At 42.8% G+C, this 23,152-nt stretch overlaps 1 protein-coding gene and 1 long non-coding RNA gene across 7 annotated transcripts in view; one reads left to right on the top strand and one right to left on the bottom strand.

Annotated features, from left to right (window-relative positions):
* NAXD (NAD(P)HX dehydratase) overlaps positions 1-19,246 on the bottom strand; it is a 52,720-nt gene extending 33,474 nt beyond the window's left edge. The window contains exons 1-6 of one of the 6 annotated variants that reach the window (XR_010071469.1): positions 18,648-19,246; positions 16,594-17,458; positions 14,960-15,331; positions 11,400-11,550; positions 10,058-10,103; positions 8,235-8,323 (exon numbers count right to left, since the gene is read on the bottom strand). Coding sequence is in view for 5 of the 6 variants with exons in the window: in XM_063337540.1 (XP_063193610.1) it covers positions 8,235-8,323; positions 10,058-10,103; positions 11,400-11,550; positions 14,960-15,331; positions 16,594-17,458; positions 18,648-18,653 (1,529 nt within the window). In the remaining variant the exon portion in view is untranslated. The remainder of the gene's footprint in view (positions 1-8,234; positions 8,324-10,057; positions 10,104-11,399; positions 11,551-14,959; positions 15,332-16,593; positions 17,459-18,647) is intronic. The other 5 variants (XM_063337540.1, XM_063337561.1, XM_063337552.1 and 2 more) reach the window with 5 other exon arrangements.
* Positions 18,895-22,745, top strand: LOC134516879 (uncharacterized). Its single transcript, XR_010071474.1, has 3 exons — positions 18,895-19,023; positions 19,656-19,947; positions 20,834-22,745. It is a non-coding gene; the product is annotated as an uncharacterized LOC134516879 (long non-coding RNA).
* Positions 22,746-23,152: the final 407 nt, after the last annotated feature.

The raw sequence follows: 23,152 nt of genomic DNA, 5'->3' as shown, positions 1-23,152 counted from the left end.
GGTAAAAGCTTGATGTAATAACTTTCCAAAAACAACAAAGAGCCTGAAAAACATGGTGGCTACTGCCGTAAGATCACCCACAGTTTCTAAACATCTTCCTAAGTAGTTTGTAACAGATATTTGACAGGTGCCATCTGCTTGAAAGTCTGTTCTAGGCTGGTCACTGCCCAGAGTGGGAGGACACTTGGACAGGTCCAGAAATGCAACTCCCATCCGCAGCCCCCCCAAAGAAGAAAATTTTGACGTACACTGCATTTTATTCAAAGATTAGCTTTCACCAAATGATCAAAAGCCACCAGGGCAATAGCTTTAAATTATCACAGAAAGCTCAAAACACAGCAGCTTTCCTCATTCAGGATGAATGACAGCTACTGTCGTTGCTTTCTAGAGGAGGGAAAGGAACAATGGTGATAAGGTGCAGCCTTGTCAAATTTTACATGGAAACAAGAAAATGTGAAGCGAAGTCAGCATGGGTGTAACCGGGAGCTACAGAAATAGTAGATAAGCATGAATGACAGCGCAGGCAGGAGGCAGCAGGACCACAGCTCTTCACATGTGTTTTAGGCAGAGCTGGAACCACCTTAGTAATCAGAGATGTGGTTTGGGCATCACTAAACGCCAATCATCGGGACCTCCTGCTAGAGAAGGACACGGGACACAGGCAAGACTGTCGTCACCCGATCAACTATACAGCTTCTCGCTGGAGAGGGTATTTTTCAAATTCTGCTCATTATCTGTGCACACTTGGTGTGACTGCAGCAACTCCAAATGCATTAAAATGTACCGACGCAAAAGTCTGTTAAATAAACTCAGACAAGGCCACTTTAAGTGGGCAGTTTCAAAAGCCAACCTAGAGTCTTATCTTCAAAGATGGGGAAAAGTCTCTGATCTGAAGATGAAAGAGTTTTGGTTTTGTTTGTCCAAACACTGCTGGTAATTATATTAATGTGAATCAAATGTTAGACCTGCTGACATTTAGATCCTGTCATGTTATACGGTACATCAAAAGAGCGAAAGACAGGACACAATGCGTACCTCCAGAATTTAAGCAGTTATCTCTGAAAGCTAATTATTAACCATTGTGGTAAACCCTGGGTGAGGTCATTATTGGAAACTGGGTAAATAAGATAGGTAGAGAGATTATTCGGGAAAGATTAGGTCAAAGGAATTAAAGGCAAAACCAAATAGCGCCAAAAATTATTTGAGTGCAAAATTAAACTAATTCTATATTCCAAGAGTAGCTATATTTGTCAATGTTTAAATCATCATTTTTGTAAATTAATTCCAAATTGCCAGAAGCCCAAAGGCTTGAGACAGCCTCTTTTGGCCCCATGAACAGAACTGGAAATAAGAACTTATTCTAGAAAAGCTCATGGATCCCATCATCAACTCATGGGTCTCTCACCAAGCACCTCAAATCAGGTAGAGCAAATCTCAGTGACAACACAGCATCATGAACTTGGCTGGATGCTATTAGAGACCAAAAAGAAATATATTTAGTAAATTAAGATTAGCATACCAAAATGCCCCCCCAAAGGTTTAGAAGACAAAATGGTCATTTTCACCTAACTAAGCTGTTGAAAAATCTTTCAGTAGTGTTTAATCTGCGAATGCTGGGTAGACTATAACTATTTTCCTGCTACAATCTGATTAAATGAGAAAGAAGATGAGGGAAGAAAATGAAAGAAAAACAAAGACCCTAATGAGAGGGAGATTGAGATGATTGAGAAATCTAATGATTGAGAAATCAAACGTTCCAACTCAGCCATTGATTAAGTTAATTTAGACACCAGAAGTGAACCTGGTAGGCTTAATCTGAATACTAACAACACAGCAGCAAGAACAGCAACCCATCATTCAGGAGAAGCACTGGCGTTACAAATTCATAGCAGGAGATTGCTCTTAATACGCAGATACCACAATCTTTACTTGCTCTATATTCTACTTTTAAGGCAGCGAGAGTGTGAACAACCTATTGAGGTACACATTTAGAAAAAATGCCGTGCTTACCATATCGTATTTTTTTACATCATAATAACAACAACAAAACCCAAAATGTTTTCCACAGCTGCTACTCAGACAGCAGACTCTCATTTAGGTATCAGATCTTCTGTTTCAATAGGAATTGGGTTGTCAACACACTACAGGCATCAGAGCCAACAACCACCCCTTTAATAATGAACCCAAATGCATTATACACACAGGGTCACCTCTCGGATGCAGAGCTGAGCCTTTCGCATCCTGCAAGAAAGAGCCCCAAAGGAGAAGCAGCTATTGCTTGACTCCATTTTCTTACATTTCTCACACAGACATGACAACAGCACTCACGGCAAACCTTATCTAGCCTTGTAAAGATACTACAGGTATCAACACAATCATTTTACAACCTGCATTTAGCTATATCCAAATATTTAAAGCAGTTGTAGTATGTTTTGATCTCAGCCACGTTACCAATGTGCGTTAGGACAATTCCCCCCGGAAAAGTATAATGATAACCAAATGTCTTGACCTCACATTTTCAGAGTTCATGGAAGCGGTCTTGACCTATTAATACTTCCTGTGAACTGACATGATGAGTAGAATCTGTCAAATATTCTTCCAAATGGACTGCAATCAACCAAAACCCGAGACTTTAAAAGTGACAGAATGAAGTTACGATGACAATGTAATTTCCCTCAGAATGAAACAGACTTAAAACGTCCCTAGAAAAACTAATGCACTTTAAAAAAAATAAATGTTCAAACTAATAAATAAAGTGACAAGCTTTTATCACATTGGTATTCCTCTCTAGTTTACATTCAACTGTTAAGGCACAGATGAATCAATACCCAGAAGGCTGGAGTGCTTCAAACTGGCTGTGGACACATGAGAAGACAGAAAAGTCTCGATCTAAATATCTGCTTTGCTGATTGTCAGCTGGAAAAAAAAATGGGACCCTAAAATCTTCAAATAATAATAATAAAAAAATATGGAAAAGCAAATCCCAGGCATGCCTGCCTTCACTCAAACTCAAAAAAGATTAAATACCAAAGAAATCTAATCCTGATGTCAAATCACAACAGTATAACAAGTGTTCAGAAGGATGAATTTGGCCAGAATCTAACTGGAGTACAACATTCCTACGCACGTATACATTTCTTTCTGACGTACCAGAAAGCAGCAAGAACAGCAGCACTCCCTGCAGTGATGCTAAAAATCTTTGGCTACCTCTTGCATTTTGAGGAGGTGGCAAAACCTTTGTTAGTATCACCTGGGATAAGGACCTCTGCCAACAACATGGAGGAAAGGGACTATAGTATGGGGTGAATACACCTTCCATCTTTTATTCGTTCTGCAGCATACAGCAAAGAAGTAGCAGCTTATTGCCAAGAAAGCTGGACACAGGGAACAGATCCATAAACGCTTTGTCCATGGCACTGCACGACAGGATTAGAAACGGTTTAAGTATACTTCTCTCAGTCAGCACATACAAACTGACCTTTCTCTCTCCCTAAGTACTTAGGGGAAAAAAAAAAATCCCAAACTTTCTCATGCGATTCCTAGCTAGACTGCTGTCTAAATGAGGTTTGGGAGAAAGATCACAAAGTTTATGCTCGCGTCTTCTCTGCAGGTATAATAGGGATCCAGCAGCCAAGTCGCTCGGGAGGCATCTTTTTGGTAATCGGAGCAATCTGTGCTTTCTCCTTGACTTTCCCTGGCGACTAGAATTCTTGCACTTCTTCCAGCAGCTGAGTCAAAAGAGAGGTTAGTCCCACATTACACAGAAGTAGTCTTTAATAGCTATTTTTAGCTAACACAAGTAAGTTATGAGCTTCCTCACACAAAGGACCAATGTTTTTAAATCTCCTCTCCACATAATGAATTAGAAAGGGACAAAAATCTTAAGATTGTTCCTGGGCTTTCTTTAAGAAACTTGGCACTGGTTAAAAGTGCTCAAATAACTTATCCAGGAGCTCGCTATCCATGATTCACTTTCATGATTTCTTCAAATCATCAAAACAGAAAAAAAATCCAATAAAGCTAGGTAAAGTTATGTTCTAGCAACCCTGATCTAAGCTAAGCTTCTTCAATAATGGTAACTGGCCTCAACACAAAGGCCAGCCTCATGAGAGCTTTCTCCCCAGTTATTTTTATTTCAAACAGAAAAGAATAATCTTTTTCAAAACCCAAACAAAAACTTAAACTCTGCAACTAACTATTAAAACTTTTGGTAATTCTGGCAATCTTTCCTAGTCCGTACAGCCCCATAAATACAATCAGCTGGGAGGAAAGGATTAATTCTAAATCCATACCTAGTTCAAGGGTGACTTTTTTGGAGATAATGGAAAAATTGCATGACTTCTTCAGGACCAAAAGTTAATGACCTGACATCTCATTCTACTTCTCTGATAAAACTCTGGAGATCAAGGAGTATACTGACTGTTGACTTTACAAATCGCCTGACAACCAGGTTGCAAGTGGGCTACTCAGTAGTATCACAATCTTTTCTGCCCTACAGAGAAAGAAAAACTCTGTAAGACTATGAAAAACTCCTTGCAAGAGGGGAATCTAACACAATAGGTTTATTCGCTCTTCTTTTAAAATACAACTAGCTGGGTTCATATAGCTCATTTAACTCCGTGATCACTCACCTATCAAGACAGGATAAGCTAACCCAACACAGGTATCCAAGAAGTCTATTCAACCTAACCTGAGCCAGGGAATCAACATGGGGAATATAAAAAAGCCCCTGAAAACTGTTCTCTAGGAAGTTCCCAACACTAATGCAAGAAAGTATGCACACATCTACAGCAGAAATCCACACAGAAAACACCTGTAATAAAACTTAATAAAATGCAAAAGCTCAGTTTTATCTTGTTTGCATCTGTGTAGAGTTTACAGTAGGAGCATGTTAGATGAGAAAACAGAAAAACGTAGCACAAACCCAGGGGTAATGGTGACAAGAGCGAGGCACCTGTGACCAAGACTCAGTATACTCTGCTATTCAAAATACCCCGACTTCTGTAATACACACTTTTCCCTTCTCCAAAGGAAAGCAAAGTCAGCAAAAATATTGAACTGGTCATTTTTTAATTAATACTTTCATTAATACCAGGTCGTCATAGAAGGGGCCATGATACATTTGACAGAATCCCTGAATAAAAAGGAAAAAGCTGCTACTGATAATATTGACTGTTCATGGCCCCTAGACACCCAGCTATCATCACTCAGCTCAGGTAACGAGGATGCACAGAGCCAGGTGTCAAAGCTGTGTCCTTCCAGATCCTAGGCTGCCATGTGTGGTCACAGCTCTCTCACCTTCATTCACAGGAACACGGAATGAAGTCACGAGACAAAAAACACAGAGAAAGTTGCGTTATGGGTGTCCCCAGCACAGGATGTTACACCAAAAGGAACCCCAGGATGGTCTGCAGCTGGGGCCACATGGGACTGCCCTGGCAATGCTGCAAGGTGGATGTCCGTTTTCATAACCCTCCTCCTGCAATCCTACTCAATCTTTCTCGCGTAACATTCCTCACATCCTTGAGGTGACAGACATTTGCCAAGGACCTAAAACGCAACAGTGCAACTTCTAGTTCTCGCATACCTTCGCTAGTCAGGCCATCAAAGCCCTGCAATGGCGGCTCTAACGAGCCAGAAGATCCCTTGCCATACAGGGGGCAGCAGCAAAAAAAAAAAAAAAAAAAGAAAAAAAAGAAAAAGAGCATGTTCTTCCCTTGAGGTGATCCCCTGCGAGGTGAAGGCAGCAGGGAAAGGTAGCGGCAGGGAAAGGTAGCGGCAGCCAAGTCGCAGAGGAGATGATAAAATGTCAGACTCCTGGCAGTACAAAATGGCAGCTGAACCCTGGCGAAACGCCAAGCTGTTCAAACAGTGAATTGAGGAGTACACGGGGCCATAATTATGATTAGCATAATAAGAGAGTGGTACAACAGCCACCTAGTTACTCTGAAGGGTCACGGAGAAATCATAACAAAGCAAAGTTTTAAGGGGAGAGACAAAAGAAAACAATGACGTAGCTGCTGGGTGGGTTTTACCCGGAGGTTCTTCCATGCGTGAAGTGCGGCCCGGGAGAAAAGTACAAAGACTGTTTAAGAGATCAGGCTCTGAATCAAGAGCGGCCGGCCGTGCCTGCAGAACTCACGCGGCTCCACATCATATAAAGGATCATATGAGAAGTGTGACACTGAAGACAAAAGGATCTTACGAGAAAAATAGGCTGCTTGTGTAAATTTGAATAAAACCTGGGCTCAATAGAGTCAGTCAAGATTTTTTTTTTTTCTTTCTAACCAGAAAGGACTGCTTTCTCTTTTCCTCAAATGAAGCAGAAAAGAAGAGATAAAAAGATGAGAAAATTTAACAAACAAAATCTGAGCATTCTGATATTTGCATTTTTTCATTTTGAATGTCATATAAACAATATTTACAGATCCATTGCTTCATGCAATTAGCCAGCTGTCTGGGTGAAATTAGAGTTGTAATAAAAGCATTAAACATTGAGTTTCAGACTTAAAGCTATATGGATATGAAAATGTCTAGAGTCACTGTACTTTGTACATCTGGAGGAATTTATAGACAGAGCTGAAGTTTAAAATCAAAAGATCTCTTTGTGAATAGAAAGATCAGAGTTTTCACTGAGATCTGAATTCCACAGAAGACACCGAGAATCTGCGTAAAAAAAACCCCAACCCTTATGCAGTATGCAAAATCCAGTCCTCCATGAACAGGAATTTTACCATTGTCACCTCCCTTTTTCTCTATATTGCTTTTGCTTCTCCTATTAACTTTTCCCATTACCGCATTACATCAAGAACCCTGTGTATACAAAAAATGCTTCTTCCAAGGCAAGGTCAACTCCTTCCCACACAAGACAACTGCATGCTGTATCTTGAGTGTCATCCATCAAGACAACCTAAGTTACAAGCCAATACTACCATTAAGATTCTCCATCTCATTTGTTATCATATGATATCAGACAGGACAGCAACTGAAGATGTGCATTTTGGATTTTAGAGGCTAATGCAGTCGGATTGGTAAAAACCCTACCCTTGTATCTTCACCTTGCTTTCAAACATCATTTTTTCCCTGTCTAAAATGCACGATGTCACAGGTTTCTTCTATCTTTGAAAAAACACACACACACACAAAACCAACTCCAAAACCCAGCAAAACACAGCCCTTGATATCTGTCTATTTATCTGACTTCTTTCTAAGCACCTCTCTCTACACCAACAGGAATGAACCCCACCTTTAGAATGTAATAAACTTACGGCTTCCAACTGCAGGCATCCCCATGAGGGAGATAATATTCTACTTTTCAGACACTGAAATATTTCTACTGTCATAAATCCTTCCTGACAGCAATATCTGACAAACATAACTTTAAATTATGCTCTTTCTAGCTTAACCACAGCTTTGCTATGTACACCAACAGACTTCGACACGCACTGGTGCAAGCTAAGCTCAGGGACATATACCTAAGGCACACATCTTAATTCTCATTTGCAGTGCTCATTGTAAACCATCATAACACCTAATTGAAACAGTTTATCCTGTAGAAGTTCACCAATCAGTAACACATTTCAGAACACAAATTCACGGAAGCACACACTGATTTTCCCAATTAGGAAGTTGCTTATTAAACTTTTTGTCTTCTTGTTAATAAAACCTGTATTCTAGATCATTTTAGAACATCCATTTTTTCCCCAGGAATAGGTATGTATCTAACACGACATACTTGTGAAGAAAAATGAGAATCAGCAACTCCCTTGCCCGGTAATTTTGGGTAAATAACTACGTAACACAGTAGTGAGAGGAAGAAAGATACACTACTGTTAAATACTATTAGGACTGAAGAAGCAAGAGAACATGCTCTATTTGCCTTCTAAATGATTCTAAAATGCTGACTTGCAGTGATTCTTAGTTCTGAATTTTGCTACTGTTCACAGTTAAATGCATTACAATCACAGAACACATGTTGCAAGTAGCAGAAAGAAAGATCTTTGCTTTTTAAAAAATTGTACTCTGGTAGTAATGAAAATATTCACAACTGATTGTTCTTTATTAAATATCTAACTGTCTGCAATCAAAGGACAAACCCAGGAGGTTTTGTAACCTCCAGCTCACCCATCCTGTAACTCAGAAAAAGAAAGAACGCAAACTAATCAACTGTCAGACTGAAACATTCGAACTAGCAATCCTGACTCGTTCATTTAAACATAAGATAAGTCACTTACAGAACTGGGTGAACAATCAGCTCTGGACTATATGATTTGATTACTGTTGCTGCATCTTTGGTACAAAACACATGGGATAAATCTGCACCCTAAAAAGAGAAAATTTGCAAACAGAATTATCAAATTTATACTTAGTAACTTTATCATTCCAAAGTTTACACAGTGAATAATTCACCCGAACTCTTACTTCTCAGTAGGTAAAGCAAACTTTATTATTTTTTTCTATTTTGGCTTAGACTACCATGCAATGTTTTAGAGAAATTTTTTTGTATCTTACTTCCAATATAATTTTTTTATGTTTCTCACTGATAGGATGACTAAAAACACAGATCTTGAACCTTTACTCACTTGAGAAATGTTTCTCATTTGGAGATGAGCAAAGACTAAAATGTCACACATACAATAAGAAAAAAGGCAAAAGAACACAGCTGAACAAGAGACTAGTTACATTAGAGAAGAAAAATGATACTGTAGTATAATTGCAAAATATAACTATGGCAATCTGTGAGTACATTTCCAGTCCTACCATTTTTACTCAATGGGCCAAATCTGTATCAGACAAAGGCTGGCACAATTTCAGCAACACCCCTTAAGTTAAATAAACATTAAAGCTGAGGAGTTTAGCCTCAAGCTTCTGTTATCAACTCAAAAAATACGACATACACATAAAAATTATGTAAGCAGTGACCAGAAAGCCTGATCTTTTATCTGTCTTGCATACTGAAGTTTCCCACAGTTAAGTGTCTCCTCTACTTTACTACTATACATTTAACATTTCAAGCTGCTAAGCAATGCAGAGATTTGATCCTATGACTCTTTGTGTGCAGATGTAATGATCTGAGACCAAGTGACTTCAATAGGGAACCTCCTAGTATGTATTTGCACATAGTGAACAGAAAGCTGAGTGGCCTTAATATTGCATACAAGATCATTAAATAATATCATTTCAGTTTTAAATCCTTGAGGGACTGCATTCTGGGTGGGGTGGAAATACCTCTCTTGGTTACCTACTTACTGAAACAAATCTTCAAAAAGAAAAACATACACAACGAACTGAGAGTACTCAGACACTAAATAGAAAGTACTCTATGTATTATGTATGCATATGTGTGTATTATGTGTATGTATTATGCAAGCATGATTTGTTTACATTTGAATAATCACGAGTGTATTTATGTAGTCCGTAGTAAGTATATTTTTAGCCAGTTAATATGTCACTAAAATAAGGAATTTCACAATTCTAGGGAAAAAAAGCTTAGAAAATACTTCTGCTACAGATTATAATGTAAACAAAATGTGCTATTAAAAATTAGATTAAATTTAACCAATAATCTTTAAACTTACAGCATATAAGAGCTTTACTAGCCTAAAGCTGTAAGTTTTGAAAGAAAGTCACTTCATTCAACACAGTTAGCAGGTCCAGAATATATTTCCGAAGAACTCACTGCAGCACTGAAAACATAACTTTAAACATTAGTCTCCAGTTATTTTATTGTTCACTTTTGGAGAAAATATTTCATCAAGTTTTGAAATTTCCTATCCAAGTCTCTGATAAAACAGTTCTCCCTATGAAATTATCAATTTTTTGACATATGTCTTATGTTACCTTATACAGAGAAAATATTTACAGAAAACATAGCAAAGGACATATATTTACAAAGTATTTCTACAAATCCCAGACTAAGGATTTTCTTTGTTAAATAGAATACCTTTCAGAACTCAAATTTCATGTGCAGCACAGAACGAATGCTTTTAAAAAAATGGCACTTAGCCAATATAAATGATGAAAAGTTCATTTTGGATTAGTATAGAAGAACACGTACCACTTTGAGAGCTGTAATTGCAGCAAAATACGGTGCTCCAGTGTATCTAGAATGAAATACAATTTAGGTTAGGAAATACAGCCATGAGATTAGATAGTCTGGAAAGCAGCCTGCCATAATGAAGTCCCAAATTCAAGAGCAAATTTTTAAAAAAAAGCTTTCTCTCGTTTGCTGTAAGAGACAGATAAAATCTTGCTATACTGAAGCCAATCTCAAACCTTGCTTTTATTTCAAAGGCGCAGCATTTCACCTTAGCCACCTAATCCTTTCATAGAAACATTTATAAAGATCATGCCACCAAAAAAGCAAACTCTTCTCAGAAAACCAACTTTAAAAGTTTAGAGACAAACAAAACAAAACCAGAGTCAAGCACTGTTTGCAAGCCAAATCTGGGATCTGTGACCGGGATCAATCCCATCTGGTTTTAGATGCCTAACTCATGTGCCTAAACTGTGATTCCAGTTGCCCTAAATTCTGTTTATGAAGACTGAAGAGAGAGATATGGACAGAATCACTCTCCAGAGGTGCCACCTTCTGCCAAGAGGTAAGAACCTAAGCTCATTAAACCAACAGGAAAACTAACTCCTGGCTAATCAACCCAGCTACAAGACAGCACTTTTTTGCTCCTTATAGAATGTTTATTAATGGCAGATGTCCAACAGCAGATCTCTTTTACCGGAGAAAGATGCCATCTCTATTTCAAAAGGGGAAAATGAAAAATAGGAAGGTATAGTGGCCCATTCAAAGTATCGTGCAGATTACTGAACGTGGCCAAGGAAAGAATAGAGCCTGTTTTGTTTCTAGGTCAGTACAGCATTTATCTGATTTATGCTGTATCTCTTTTTCCCCTGAAACATGCTATTTCTATTACTCCAGAACATAAACAAGATACTGACAGAATCTAGTAAACACCACAATTTATCAAAATAAAAAGTCCGTAGTAAGAAAATATTCTATTCCTAATTTAAAAGTTCCCAAGATACCAAAACATAAAAAAACCCGGATGTGCCTTACTCTATTCTACTTATTCTATAACTTCATAATGCAATGGGAAAAGTCTAATGCTGAAAGCAGAGACAGTTTGGTGGTCAAAAAAGAGAAGGCAGACAGAGACACAAACAGTGTTCTAAGTTTCAACCACATTCACTACAAAAATTTCACAACACAACTGCAGGGAAACATGTTATTTCATAAGTATGCATGCTCTTGATGGTGGACTAATAAAGCTCTCTGGAAAATACTCATGGTTTTAAATGTAAAGTGAGTTTGAATGGCTTCTACAAGTGCTTATGACATCCTCAAACTCTTCCAGAAAGAAAAATCAAATTTCTGTTTAACTTACTCTTGACATCCTCCAACAATGCCTACACGTCCATCTTGACCTTTATGCCTTTTCCCTGTTAGAGGGGGGATAACATTGCGCACCAGTTGAAAAATATTCTCCATATCCTTTAGAGAGTGTGTTCTGTGCAGTGAAAAAGATCTCTCTATAACTGAAAAGAAGAAAATAAGTGTTAAAGTATGTTCTTTCTTAAACCAACATCAGCATTTCTTTTAAGCACTCATAAACACTAATGAAAACACTTCAAGATACAAAAGTGACATAGTCTAAATATCAAATGCTTTGTCACTTAAAGGCCTTTAAAACAGTGAGTAAATGAGGGAAGGTCATAATTTTAAAAATTAATTTAAAGTCTGATGCAGAGAATATTCCCACTGACTGCTCACAGTCCTAATTTAGGGCTCAGGTACAGAAAAAAACAACAGCCCAGAATAGTTGTATGAACATTTTGTAACTAGAAATATCTTCTTAGTTCAGCCTGAAATCACTTGCATAATTAAGCTCAACTGAAATAGGTACACTTAGTAAGGATCAAACACATCCAGACACGGAGCAAGCACATAGCAACTAAAAGCACATTTTAAACATACACCCTACCTTATTTTTCGCTTCCCCTTAAAAACTTTCACCTCTTAGCAGAACAGAGCCTATCTCACTGCTTTTTTATTTTGGCTGGTGGTTACAAAGCATAATGAAAGTCTTTCTGCAAAACTATAATCCAACGCACTAGATGCAAACAATACAAATATCACAAAAAGATAATTTTTAGCTATAATACAACTACGATCTCTGATGCAAAGCTACATGTCAAGCTACATATTAAAACAACTGCACACTCAGAAGACTACACATTCAAATAACTGTTTCAAAAGACTACAAAATTTAGAAGAAAAAAGTATTTCAACAACTACAACTAAAGAGAATTAAACCGTTAACCTAGCATGGGATTTGAAAATCAGTACTTCTGTCAACAGTGTGTTAACTACAAATTGCAGTAAATACACTAAAATAAAAAGTTCTTGTATTTCAACAAAGCTCCTCATTAACTGTACAATTCAGTTCAGAAGAGTGGTTTATTTGAACATTAATATTAATCTTCTAGACCGTAGCTATGCTTACTTTCTTTTTTACAGATCTTCTAGAAAGCCTTCAAGGAACTGCTATATAGTAATACATAATTATGTAAAAAAATAACTCCTACGACACTCCTTATTTCCAGCTGTATAAAACTTAGTAATTCCACCCCTTAAGTCCAAATCTAGACCAAAAAAAAAAAAAGAAAAGGAAAAAGTGTTCCATAAATTTTGGACATAATAATGGGTGAAAAGTGTAACAAACATGAAAACTCCACATCCGTGCACTACAAGCAGAAAGCATCTTTTTCTCTGTCTTCCACAGAATCTAAACCTAAACCAGACGTGCTAATCTTCAGTAATAAAATGTTTTAGCATTCAATAATGAAATAATGATAAATACTCCTGGCTGATCTTTTACTTTTAAAATCCTTCTATAATAGAGGCATCCCATTCCTATTGAGACTAAAAAAAAAAAAAAAAAAAAAAAAAAAAAAAAAAAAAAAAAAAAAAAACAACCACCCTGTTTTGGATTATGGCCAAAATAGCATTGCAGTGACCCAGAAGAGAACAAAATGCTCATCTCCTCTGGAAATAGGGCAGATTATTTTCTTTAAATCACACTTTCAGACACTGACTGGTTTTCAACCACACTTATCATATAGCTTGTAACCCTTAAAGTGCAATGTTGTTAAGAAGGTCTTCCTTTTTTGCTGCTGTTTTTTGTTTATATGTAAATATAAATTGATTGCACAAGAAATGGAGAGAAAACAGAGAATTATGCAAAAAGCAATTCTTAATAGGGCCCAACTAAAGAGAAACACTAAGACATGTTTAGCTATAAACAACTGAAATCTTGATTCCTTAAAAATAGGTTCTGCCTGAGGTGTTATTTTCACATTTTATTATAAACACTTTGTTACACCTTTACCAATTAAAAGATTAGAATCTGGAGTTGCTCTTGCTACAGTTAAATATATATATAATGCATTTTTGTGCAGTGTAATATGATCGTACACCTATATGACGAAAACCGGCAAGAAAAACTAAACTTTTAGTTTCAAGTCTTTACAGATAGTGAAGCTCTTCCAGCGAAAAAACTTTCTGAAGTAATGATAATCACCCCAGTCTAGAACCTCAAATGATTTCCTAGGGTATTCTCTAAAGCACTTCAGGTTTCTTTTCAATTTAAAAGTGAAAACAACATTTGAAACACAGAATCCACACGTATGCTGTAATTTATCTACAAAAGTCCGCCACTATCAAGGAATGCTACAGACCAACTATCCAGTCAAGACGAAACACAACCTAGTCAGCCAGCCTAAACCCTCAACAGGCCTAACCACCCAGTCCCCCATGCGCTTTACTGGGAAACGCAGCACGTAAGGTAGACCTGAAAAGGCTACAAGACCCTCTCAGGAATCAGAGCGCACCCTTCAGGATCTGGCATGCCGGATTATTATTCAACACTGAGGCTGGGTGGCTTTTTTTCCTTTTCAAACCACACATTTTTTTCTTCCGAGCAGTGTGAAATTCAGAACTAAAACAGATCAAGACTTGTTTCGTTTCCACACGGCAGGCTACAACCACCAAGCCCCAAGCTGACTCTAGTTTCAGCACTGACAAGAGTACCCCTGTTTTCTTCCTGCCCACATAGTCTATATCCACGTACAAAGAGACTATCATAAAGATAAACGACACGGAGCCACAGATCCCGAGAAATCTGTTAATGAACGCTAATATCCAGTTATCAGCTTCTGGCCCACACATAAGGTACGGAAGGAAAAGTCTGTGCATAAATACCAATTCTAGACTTATTGCTGTGCCGTTTTCTTTAAACTAAATTGAGACCCACAAAGAATTTATAAATGAATTGGTATAGAATAAAAATATATGCAAATATTTTCATCTTCTACTACACCTATTACAGTAACATGATGTTTAATTAAAAGATAAGATTCAGAATTGTGATTTAAAGAAATTTATTTTAAAGAAGGTGGATTTTAACATTTGACTTACTTCGGTGTAGGCAAAACTCCACACTTTTCCCAACCCTGAAAAAACACATGTGCAGCCTTAACTTCACAGACTGGGTTAGGCCTGTTAACTTCAATTGCATCGGAATCTCTGCTACAAGGTATCTAGTGTTTCCAGACAGCTTTCAGCAAAGGTGCTACTCCCCTTTAATATACAAAACTCCTCCTAACTTTACAGAGACGTGAACGTGGAAAGAAGTCCCAAATGTCTATAGGGTTCAAAAAGTGTGATTTCGCTCATTAAAATTTGTTATAACTAAGGTATCTATATTAAATAATCAGTACAATGGTACGAATGACGTTTTAATTTCATTTTACATCAGACAGACACCTTCACCACAATATTAAACAATTCCAACTAGCTTTTATTTTCAAAAAGCTACTTACTACCAGTGCTTTCACACAGAAGTTTAAAAAAACCAACTTTTGTTTATGCTATAGAAGGAAGTACCTATCGGTGGAGAAAGTGCTGCTGTCATAGCATTATAATTAAAGTTATCCCCATACGAACGATGGTTCGCTCTCTGAGGTGGACTTGCTGGTATAGATTGTGACCTTTGTGATACCGAAGAAGAAATTCCTGCCAACATCTGTCCCAACATCTGTAACATCTGGAGCTCTCGAGCATGCTCAGCTTCCCGACGCTTGTCCTCAATTTTAAGCCTCTGCTCTTCATATCTGTAAAATTTCTCTTCTGTATCCACGCTCTGCTGCAGGAATTTTTCCATCATTTTATCCAATGTTAAACTTGCATGGCGTTTTTTTGATCTTTTGGGCTGATTGAGAGGTGGGGTAATAGTTGGAGCATTGATCTCTTTAAAGCCTAAAGCAAGGAGAGAGACAATTATTTTTCTGAAGACAAATAATTTCCTAAGAAGAAAGCAGCAAAAAATCTCCCTATGAGATGTGGGCCTAATGTGTCACAAAGTTGTTACTCTTTTTCTATGTGGATTGCAATTATTTCAGATATTTTTAATTCACAGTACCAAAGCAAAACCAAAAGCTTCTACAGAGTTATAAAGGTAACATGAAAATCACACAGAGGCATATTTTAATTGTTGTAGTACTAAACTTCAACAATAGGAGTCTTTTTGATCTTCTAAAAAGGTTTAAGTGAAGGCTATTAAATAGTATAGCCTCATTTGTGTATTGCAGGTAATTACATTAATCTAAATTGAGTTTCAGTCTGTTGGCATTCTGGATTTGCATTTCAAAAGAACATTAGTGTAAACAACTCTTTGATGGGGTTTATGTGTAAAAAGAAGGTTGGTTAAACGTCAACCAATTGGCTGATTCCTCAGTGATGTCAACTTCTGAAGACAGGTTCACGTTTGTATTAAAACCATGGCATTAATCTAGATTTAAAACAAACAAATAACGCTGCCCTCCCCACCTCCACAACACAAACACAGAGCTGAGGGTAAAGAACTAGCAAGGAAAGGACAGGCTTTATCTAAGGGCTGCTTCTATCCGCAAGCCCGCTAAAGTTAGCAGTGTTTCTGAAACAACTCAAGCCATTCATTACGTAAAAGCTCGCTCTCCCCTAGCTTTCTGGCCCATCTGCAACAATAAGCAGATTTTTCAGGTATTATCGTCATCATCGTTTTAATACCGATTAACAAAACTGCACATAAGTCTGCAGGGAACGGGAAAATCCTCCGGCAAGAAGGACGCCTATTTTCTTGTTCAGCGCTACCTGACACTTTTGTCTTGATAATCTCTGCGCTAGTTTTCCACCGTTTTCTCATTGATAAACATCGATAAAAACTCACTTGGGTATCCGTCTCCCAGCATCTTACCCCTACCTGGTTCTGCAGCACTTCCCACCCCCTTTCCAGGCGGCGTTCGCGGGGCGGGGGGGGGGGGCGGAACGGAGGACGGACGACGGGGACGAAGCTCTCGGGAACGAGCAAGGTGCAGGGGAGGGGAGGCATGGGCGGATTTCGGAGCGGGAGGGAGGAGGATAAGGCAGAAGCCACTAGAAGCACGCTAGCCGGCGAGAGGCACCGGCAGTTGGGCTGCGAGAGCCCGGGGGGGGGGGCGGGTTGCGGGTGTGAGGACACCCGGAGCCCGGCGGCTACTCACCGTCGCCCGGCGGCACGGGGATGGCGAAGGGGGGGCACTCCACCTTGATGGGGTGTTCAGCGTAGGAGGAGCACTCCCCGGAGTCCTCGGTGAAGTTGTCGCGGGGGGACTCCAGCTCGGCGTCCTCGTCCAGCTCGGCGTCCACCTCCCGGCTGTTGTGCGGCGTGCCCGGCGTGGGCGGCCCGGCCAGCGGCCCCGCCGGCTGGACGCCGTCCGGCGGGGGGGCCAGCGGCTCGGGGGCGCCGTCGGGTCCCCCCCGGCAGCTGAGGATCCGGTCCATCTCGTCGTAGTACTTGCATATCTTGCGGGCGTGCCCGTTCTTCTTCAGCCCGTCCCGGGCCTGGTAGTACTGGCGCTTGAGGCCCTTGATGCGGATGCGGCACTGCTCGGGGGTGCGCTCGAAGCCCAGCTCGGCCAGGCGGCAGGCCACGTCCCGGTACACATGGCTGTTGCGAAAGTTGCCGTCCAGCGCCGACTGCACGTCCGCCTCCCCCCAGATCTCCAGCAGCGCCCGCGTCTCCAGGTCCGACCACAGGAAGCCCCGCGTGTTCGTGATCATCCTTGGCCGGCCGGGGTCACTGCAATGGCCGCGCACCGGGGAGAGGGAGGGAGGGAAGGAGGGGGAGAGCGAGGGAGGGAGGGACGGAGGGGGGCGGAGGAGGGCGGCGGGGAGGAGGGAGGGGGGTTTAATGCCCGCACTCGGCTCTCCCAGGAGGCGCCTACGCCAGCCCCGGCCGCGGCGGCAGCCACCGTGCGGCGGGAAGCGGCGGGCTGCTGGGACCCGGGACCCGCATCCCAGCCTGGGCCGCCGCCGCCGCTCGCACGCGAACAAAACTTTCCAGGCGCCGCTTTGCGCTGCGGGCACCTGCAAAAAAAGGGAGGGGAGGGAGGAAGCTATTTGAAAAAAAAAAAAAAAAAAAAAAAAAATTCCTTTTTCTTCCACCACGGGTTCAACACCCTCCGAAAACAATGATGATAAATTAAAAAAAAAAAATAAAATAAAGAACCGGGCTCCCGGCGCGGAGCCTTGGGCCCCCTCCCCCGGGGCTGGACGCGCCGCCACCCGGCTCAGGCAGCCATCCGCGCGCGGCCGCTCCCCCGCCCCGGGCTCCTCCGGGAGCGGCAGGACGACGGCGCTGGCTGGACTTGGAGGCCCTGCTCATCACGGTGCGCCTCCCTCCCTCCCTCCTTCCCTCCCCTTCTTCCCTCCTCCCTCCCTCTCTGCCCGCCGCAGTGGAGCGCGATCCCTGCACACACGCATACACACACACACACACACACACAGAGGCACACACGGGGCGCTGCAGCTCGGTGCGTGGTGGCCGAGACCCCCGCGGCTCCGCTTGGCTCGGCGCCCTCACCTCGCCCCGGCACGCCGCCGTGCCACCACGGGCAGTGACATCCCCGCCGCCTCCCTGGGGCCACCGCGCCGCTCAGCCCCGGGGCGGGCGGCCGGGCTCCCCGCACCCCCGCTCACGCACACCCGCGCTGCGGGGGGAGCCCGGGCGCCGGCGGTTCGGCTCGGCGCGCCCCTGCGGGCCGCCACAAAAGCCTATCCCGGCGGCTTGGCCTCCTGGAGGCCCCCGCTGGATCGGGCAGCCCTCGGCGGACCCCCGCGAAGGTGCTGGTCGGGTTTGTGTGCCTTTCCCCCCTGCCTCCATCCCTTCCCAAGACAGGTGAGCGGCGGGGGTGGGCTTCATTGTGCCGGGCCGCCCCCGGGCCCCGCCGCCGCCCACACGCCGCTCCGGCCCCTGCCCCTTTCCCTTTGGTTTCGCTCCGTTTCCCAGGCGGGAGCTGCGGGGCGACGGCGCCGAGCCCACCCCTCCCGCCACGGGGGGCCGCCGCCGCCTCCCATCCACGCCCGCCCGGCGGCCTTTCCTTCCGTGGGGAACACACCCCCATCCACCCACCGGTGGCCCCCTCGCAGGGCAGCCCTCAGCACCGGGCGAGCCTGTCGCCGCTCGGCGCCCACCCGCCCGGCCCGCCCCCGCCTCCCCTCAGGGGCAGGCCCCACCCCCTTGCCCTCCAGAGCCCCGCCGACGAGATGTTTATACCTTCATCGCACCGCAGCCAGAGGGCCGCGACCAAAGCCAGCGCAGCCAGGCCGCCGGCGGCGACAGCGCCCCTTCCCCACATCTTCCCGAGGGAGAAGGCAGGGGCTGCGGCCGGGCCGGGCCGGGCCCCGCGCCGCTCCGCGCTCTCTCCTCTTACCTCGCCACAGCGCGGGGCTCCCGACACCCCCCGCCAAGCGGCGCACACAACTCATCGGCGCGGCTTCCGGCTCGCCTCCGCGCCGGGCAGGGCACGGCCGGGCCGGGCAGGGCAAGGCCTACGCGGGCGCGCCCGCCCGGCACCGCTCCGCGGCCTCCACACCCCCCCCCGGCGGCAGCCAATGGCGGCGCTGGGCCTGCGCGGGCGGGCCGCGCTGAGGTAAGGGCGGCGGCGGCGGCCGCCGAGCCGTGCGGGCCTTCTCCGGTGGTGGCGGAGGCCTTGGGCCCTCTCCTTCCCGCCCCGCCGCTGGGTCTCGGTGTGGGCCGGGCGGTTCTATGTCAGGACCCGGCCCCGGCGGGAAGAGGGTAGAGCTGGGAGCAGCCGGCCCGGCCGTCCCGGCGCTTTGGGGCTGCCTTGCCAGCCCTTTTATAATTGACAGCAATTAAAAACTCCTAGGAAATACCGTTTACTGCTCACAGTATTTAAAAGCTCGTCACCTCCCTTGCCCCCCGTTTCTGAGCAAACCCCTGATTTACGAGTCTGATTCATTTCTAAGCTGCTGTTTCTAGCTCAGATACATCATTTCAGAGCAGTGTTCTTGTGGTATTTTCTTTTACTCTAAACCACACCAGAGCCAGTGGAAATACCGTCTGATGTTCACCTACGGCACCTCCTTAGTCTAGACAATAAATCAGAATACAGCATCACCCAGGAAAAACTAATGCAATTATATGCATGAGAAATCTGAAACATTAAAGCTCAAAACAGCTGTAATTTCTGCTCTCTGCTCCTGTTCTGACAGTCCAGTCACTTTGTCTGCTTGTCTGTCTGCTTGTACCTTTCTTACACAGAGCGAGGAATGACCCTGTGGAGTTCCCTTCCATGCTTTGGGCAAAATCCTTCAGGCTTCATTGCTTCTTGCGCCATTGGTGGCCCCTGCCTCTTTCTCAGAATCTTGCCTCTCCTTCCTGAGCTCTTGATCTCAGTCTTCGGTTCCAGCATTTTAACCCTTTTCTAGCTGCACCATTACCACAACATATCCTCCTCATCAGTGGGGTAATTACTGCAACCTGTTCCTCCCTTGCTACACAAAGAAAGGCTAGCCATCAGTGTCCAGCCTGAGAATGTCCTACTACTGTCAAGGTAGGTAGGAGCTTGGAGGTTTGACTTAGTAGTAGATGGCAGCAGTCACTGACAGCTGATGCTTGCTGGGAGCAGAATGTATATACATAGATGGGGTGAGGTATGGACTGTAAGCTAGGCGTCTCTAGATGTGTTACATCCTTAGATGTCCTAGTGTCCACTCTGGACCATTTTGTGGTCTCTTCTGCAGGTTCCTGCTGAATCCTTGTTCACAATATTTTTGCTTTTTGCTTCTGATCGCTTTGTACCCACTGAGCTCTTGAGTCCTTGCCATCCATTTGGTAACTGTTGTGCAACCCCGCCTACCCAAGCCACTCCAAGGTGAACGTGGACAGCAGGTGGCAATAGCAGAGCTTGCAACATCCTTTGATTGCGTTCTCTCTGCTCAAATAATTGTCAGCCTCTACTGGAATCACCACTTAATATCATAAATATTATGAACATAGCCATGTTAAAATATCCGTATTGATCACTGCAACAAGAGGTTTAAGCATTCATGTGGAGTGAGGGAATGGAAAAACTTGGAAGTGACAAGTAGCTTTAACTGAAATTGCCCATAAAATATGACCAAAGATTTCTTTGTTGTCGAACTGGGAATCTGGAAGCACTTTTCATCATGAAAAAGATGAAACTTCCTTCGAATGTTTACCTAGCTAAATTGTAGGAGTTAGAATTGATAGTGCTAATAGAGAAGGCAGGAATGGTATATGTGTTAAGATAAAAAGGAGGGCCAATCCTGCAGATGCTACTAGCAGTACTGTTTACTGCCATTAAAGTGAATGGAATGAGCATGTTTTATACCAAATATTATGTTTTTCTTAATACAGGACAAAATGTGGTTTTATGTGGTGCAATTTTTAGTTTGTTAATTTTGATGTCTCTCTAGGCTGCAAAGAAACTGAAAACAGAATAAGAAGACCTGAAGCTATAATAATTATTCTTGCCACTACACTTCTGTGCATTTTTATATTCAAGAGAAAGGATAGCAGCAAGCAATTAACAACAAGCCCTTACAGAAACACATCAACATGCTTTAGTTCACCTATGAAGTTTACTAAACAGGAATGTCACATGGGCTGAAGAAGGGAAAGGAAACTGTAAATGAGAAGAAATATACCCACATCTGATTAAATACTGTAATAAGTTAGTCCCTACAGCTTCTGTAATTCTTCATATTTTTACCAGCGTAGTACAGATACTATCACTTCTAGACATGTTCAGTATAATAATATTTGTCAAGCCCCGTGCTTCGCTAGATAATTTTTGTTTTATGCGAAGGGAATAGTAAGATTTTTTTTCTTCTTGCTGAGTGTTAATGGTGAAAAAAACAGGTATCAAGGAAACAATAAAGAGAACGTTTCTATTTTATGCTTTAGAGCAGGCAATAAGAATGATCTATGGACTGCAATAAGTGAAGAGGGGTTTTTTTGGCTCACCTAACATCTTCAAACAAGTCCCTGATACCTAGTGCAAACAAACATATATAAACTCGCACACCTCTTCAGCAACATCCAAAAAGTTAAAAAAAAGGATCTCTTTTTCAATAGGGAGCAATGAGACTTCAAGAAAGTAAATACTGTGAAGTTACATAGTTTTCCATATAACTGCTTTTACTCTGTCCTTTGGTGGCCGAAGGTAACATTTGCCAAATCCATTAACGTACACAATTTAGAACACTGGTATTATTATGAAATATACTACTAATTTCTATCACTGTTTTACTGTTCAATAGCTACATGAGGTTTTATTTTAGTTGTGTTGTAGCTGAGCCCGGAGGCTTTGCCTGGGTATTGCCTTACCCACTGTACACACACAAAAGTCAGCCCCTTGCTCAAAACTCAGCTTTATGTGCATTTAAGAGAGACACAGATACTCAGAATGATGGACAGATTTGTAAAGGATAAGTTGGTTTTACCTTAAGTGACATAGTTCAGTTCAGTCCTGGAAACACGTAATATATATTGAACATGACTGCTAGAAGAAGACTACATGCTATATCCACAAAGGGATTTGAACGCTGAGAGGTTCCTCTCTCAGGTACCTCGCTTCCCTTTTCTTTCTGTAATATGTTGCTAGTCATCTCGCAGATCCAGCATGTCAGCCTTAGTGGTTGTGTCCCCAGGTGTTTCTGGAGGCTTTGTAGTTGCTTTCCCCGCAGCCCCCTAAGCCTGGCGTTTGTAGTCGGTCTCGCATCGCTGTAATGCCACAGCTGAGATCTTTGCCTCCGGTTGCATCTGGAGTTGTGCATAATCTTGTTGCCCAAAGGAAAAAGCTGTAGTTCTCCTTCCTCCTTGTGAGAGCTGTTCACGTTACATATATCCTGAAATCTCACCCTCTACTTGAAAGTCAGCACACAGGCGTGTGTATTATTTCTTCCTGTTGTTGCCACAGTGCTCACACGCTGCCACAGCACACATAAGTGTATGGGCAGCAACAATTCATTTTCTTCATGCCAAGGCCAGCTCCGCAAGTTTTACTGGTATAATTAATCCCATCGGGGGAGGAGAAGGTCATTTAAAAATAAAAGCCAAAATAGGGTAAGAGGGTGCATGTAACTATGTCGTTACAAAGATGACACACCAAAATGATGGTTTTCCTTGCTGTATGGGAATAGCTATCCCAGTATAAAGCACCTTTCTACAAATATAACTACAGACTTCTTAGGAAGTTGAGACAGTAGGGAAATCGTGTTGCTTTAGTTCTGTCAGGACAATTAAAATGGTACCTTTTTTTGACAGACAAGCCCCGAATAACCTATGGCAATTTTAAATTCCTTGATTTGGCCAATGGTTTTCCACAAAGCAGCCTGTCCTTTCATGTGAAGTAAAACAAATTCTTAAAACCCACATTTCCATTTTCTGTCCTTCATTATTGCGAACACCTTTCCCAGAAAGGCATGCCACGCCAGTGGATCCTCTTCTCCTAATAGCACATTTTCATGAAGAGTAGTTGATGAAGGAGCAGCAAAGGTCAGGAGGGGCGGGAGTTTTGTGTGGGGGCGTGGGAAGGAGAGCCTCAACAGATGGTTCCCCAGAACTAGGGCTGCCAAATGTCACGTGCCGAGAAAGGCTGTGTGGCCAGGGAGGCAGGTAGCCCTTCTGCCCCTCAGCTCCTGCTGTCACCCCTAGGGTTCGCATTATGAGTTCAGGCAGCCCTTGCCAGGGTCACCTCTCTGTACCAACCCACCCCTCCTGCACTCTGCTCT

The sequence above is a fragment of the Chroicocephalus ridibundus genome, chromosome 1 (genome assembly GCF_963924245.1).
Source record: "Chroicocephalus ridibundus chromosome 1, bChrRid1.1, whole genome shotgun sequence".
In the NCBI taxonomy this organism is placed as follows: domain Eukaryota; kingdom Metazoa; phylum Chordata; class Aves; order Charadriiformes; family Laridae; genus Chroicocephalus; species Chroicocephalus ridibundus.
Note: the sequence above shows the minus strand (reverse complement) of the source record. Positions and strands in the feature narration are given on the sequence as shown.